Here is a 3225-nt window from a genome sequence, read left to right on the forward strand (position 1 = left end):
GAACCAGCAGCGCATCGGCTCTACAGTGCACGGCACTGCTGATTAACCATTTCATTGCAGCACAGAGTGTCTGCCAGCAACCAATTACTTGCAGAGGCTTCCTACAACTTGTTTCAGCGGTTACAGTACTTGGCTTTATTTTGAAAACTCAGTCAATCCGACCTCTGTATGTTTCCACTCATAGAACCCCAGAATAAATACTGCAGCATAGTTTCATGATATTTTTGACACCAAGTGTCATTCTTTTATTATATAAATTAACATTACAAATACAGATTAGCATACTACAGCATACTAGAATATAAGCAGATGCTTTTTCAGTTACTGAATACATTTTGCTACTGCTGCAAAAAAAAAAGACTGAGGGAAGATGAACAGACGAACTACTTGATTTTATTCGATAAAACTGTTGAGATTGACAAAGTTTTCCTTTGAGGACATTATTTTCAGCTGAAAAAGGGTAATAAATGGCAATATATTTTACTGCAATACTCAGCATATCGCAACGCCTTTTAAATCGCAAGATTGTACCATGACTTATTTACCATTATAATATTAGGCCCGTTTCCACCGTAGGAACTATGGGGTAATTTTACGGGGCCGGGGCCGTTGGTGCGTGTCTCCCCCGCAGGAACCACCCCCGAAGGACAGAGTTCCGGAACTTTTACAGGGGCTAAACAAGTCCCTGCCTCGGAGTAGGTACTCAGAACGGCCCCGAGAAACTCCTGGCTGGGGCTTGGGGATTACTTGGTGCTGATTGGATATACTCAAGGAGGGATGTGACGTCAACAGAAAGCGGCAAAATAGCCGGCATTTTTAAAACTCATCAGACGAGGGTTAGCTCGTTCATATAGCTTCCACCGCCATGTAAACAAGCTCAATAACCGGTCCGTGAAAAAAATATGTTTTCCAGCAGATATCTTAGTTACAACATGATTGAGCTAGCAAAGCAGTTTTGTGTTGCTATGTGTGGTATTTATTCAGTTTTGGGAAATCACGATGTCTAGAAAGCATCAGCTGACAGGGACAGCTAACAGCAGCAGCAAAGCTAACATCAGGACGTCATCTGTTAAAAACCTCCCGTTGTCGGATACGACATGAAACTACTCCAGTTAGCTCAATCATGTTGTAACTAAGACATCCGCTGGAAAAAATATTTTTCCCCAGGCCATTTAGTGAGTTATTACAGACACAGCTAAGGGCTATCAGCTAACGGCGTCCCTACGTCGCCCCGGTAAATGGTCGCACAATGATTACGTCACATCCAGAGCCCGGTAACTTTACAGGAACCTTCCTCGTACTCCGCTCTCTCAGTGGAGACACAGCGGTTGAGAGGACGTTCCTGTAGTAGTTCCTGCTCCCCCAAATAGTACCAGGAACTTCTTCAGTGGAAACGGGCCTACTGTATCATGGGGCCACTGGTGGTTCCCAACTCGCGTCATTTGGCCAGAATATGGTGTGACACTGGTCTGAAACATATCCTCGAGGCCTCCATGTTTACCCACTTGTATGCACTAACAGAAGCACAGGGGTGTCAACAACTGAAATCTGGCGGTTTTATCCAAACAGACAGAAGAGCAGAGAAACAGAATCTGTTGATGTAAATGTATGACGGAGGTTCGCTTTGTTTGTTGCTTTGACTATCTGTGCCGTGAGTCTGTGCTGTTCAGAGATGTGTTTTACACTGCTGAAAGCCGTTAGCCTCTGAGGATTCATCTGAGTGGTTGTTTGTGTGAATCATCATGTGTTTGTTATGTGTTCATGAACAACATTTAGAGAGATAACGCAATCTGTAGTCGGTTCACCAAGTTTGGTGTGATTGTGGTGTAGATTAGATGAAAGAAGCTCGGCTACCTGGATGACATGGTATATAATATGGTCATGTCCTCATGTGTTTAACTGCCCTGTGAAATTACAAAGACTCCAGCAGCCAAATCTTTTAGCACACTCAAAACATCTAACTACTTTTGGTTAGTAATAAGCGTCATACGTAATACAGAGACTTCCAGAGTTTCAACAAGACTGAGATTCTCTGGTCTCTTTCCAGTCATCATCAGTCATCAGTCTCAGAAGACTCTCCAGTCTTGTCATCAGTCTCAGGTTGTAAATGTGTATCTGGATCTGAGTTCGTGGCTGGTTCTGCTCCTCCACAGTCCTCTCCATCAGAGTCTGTTTCCATCTGTTGAGCTGAGCTGCTGGCTGGAGGCTCTGCCTCTCTGTTCTCCTCAGTTTGACTGTGATGAGGCTGTGAGGACTGACACCCAACACACTGATGGTTTCTGAACTGTGTAGGCCAAGAGAATCTTTGCTCGCAAACATTGCAGCTGAAAAGTTTCTCTCCTGTGTGGATTATCATGTGTGTCTGTAAGTTTCCACTCTCTGTAAAAGATTTCTTACAAACTGGGCAGCTGAAAGGTTTCGCTGCTGAATGAGTTCTCATGTGTTTCTGTAAATTCCCACGCTCTGTAAAAGGTTTTTCACAAACTGAGCAGCTGAACGGTTTCTCTCCTGTATGAGTCATCATGTGTCTCTTCAGATGTTGCCTTAGGCTGAATCTTTTCCCACACTCAGGGCACCTGAAAGGTTTCTCTCCTGTGTGGGTTCTCATGTGATGAACTAAGGTTTGCTTGCGAAGGAATCTTTTCCCACACTCAGAGCAGCTGAAAGGTTGCTCTCCTGTGTGGATTATCATATGTTTCTGTAAATACCCACTCTCTATAAACGATTTCTTACAAACGGGGCAGCTGAAAGGTTTCTCTCCTGTATGAGTTCTCATGTGTGTCTGTAAATTTCCACGATGTGTAAAAGATTTCTTACAAACTGGGCAGCTGAACGGTCTCTCTCCTGTATGAGTCATCATGTGTCTCTTCAGATGTTGCCCTGAGCTCAATCTTTTCCCACACTCAGAGCAGCTGAATGATTTCTCACCAGCACTACACCTCCAATCACTGACAGGGTCTTCATCATTTTTCAAAGCGTTTAAACCTGACTGAGGTTCTCTGGTCTCCTTCCAGTCATAATTACTGTCATCAGTCTCAGGTTCAGAAAACTCTCCAGTCTTGTCATCAGTCTCAGGTTGTAAATGTGTATCTGGATCTGAGTTCCTGGCTGGTTCTGCTCCTCCACAGTCCTCTCCATCAGTTTCTGTTTCCATCTGTTCAGTGTGTCTTTGATGAAGCTGTGAGGACTGAGGTTTCTCTTCATCATCTTCACTCTTCACAGGGA

At 44.1% G+C, this 3225-nt stretch overlaps 1 protein-coding gene across 1 annotated transcript; it reads right to left on the bottom strand.

Moving 5' to 3' along the window:
* Nucleotides 1-373: 373 nt before the first annotated feature.
* On the bottom strand, nucleotides 374-3219 carry LOC126403830 (gastrula zinc finger protein XlCGF8.2DB-like). The gene has a single exon (XM_050066636.1). The coding sequence runs from the start codon at nucleotides 3152-3154 to the stop codon at nucleotides 2054-2056; it is 1101 nt and encodes a 366-aa protein (XP_049922593.1). The 5' UTR covers nucleotides 3155-3219; the 3' UTR covers nucleotides 374-2053.
* Nucleotides 3220-3225: the final 6 nt, after the last annotated feature.

Source organism: Epinephelus moara, chromosome 17 (assembly GCF_006386435.1).
Source record: "Epinephelus moara isolate mb chromosome 17, YSFRI_EMoa_1.0, whole genome shotgun sequence".
NCBI lineage: Eukaryota > Metazoa > Chordata > Actinopteri > Perciformes > Serranidae > Epinephelus > Epinephelus moara.

Excerpts from the sequence above, each read along its gene's own strand:
- LOC126403830 (XM_050066636.1), bottom strand. The coding sequence starts at position 3,154 with ATGGAAACAGAAACTGATGGAGAGGACTGTGGAGGAGCAGAACCAGCC.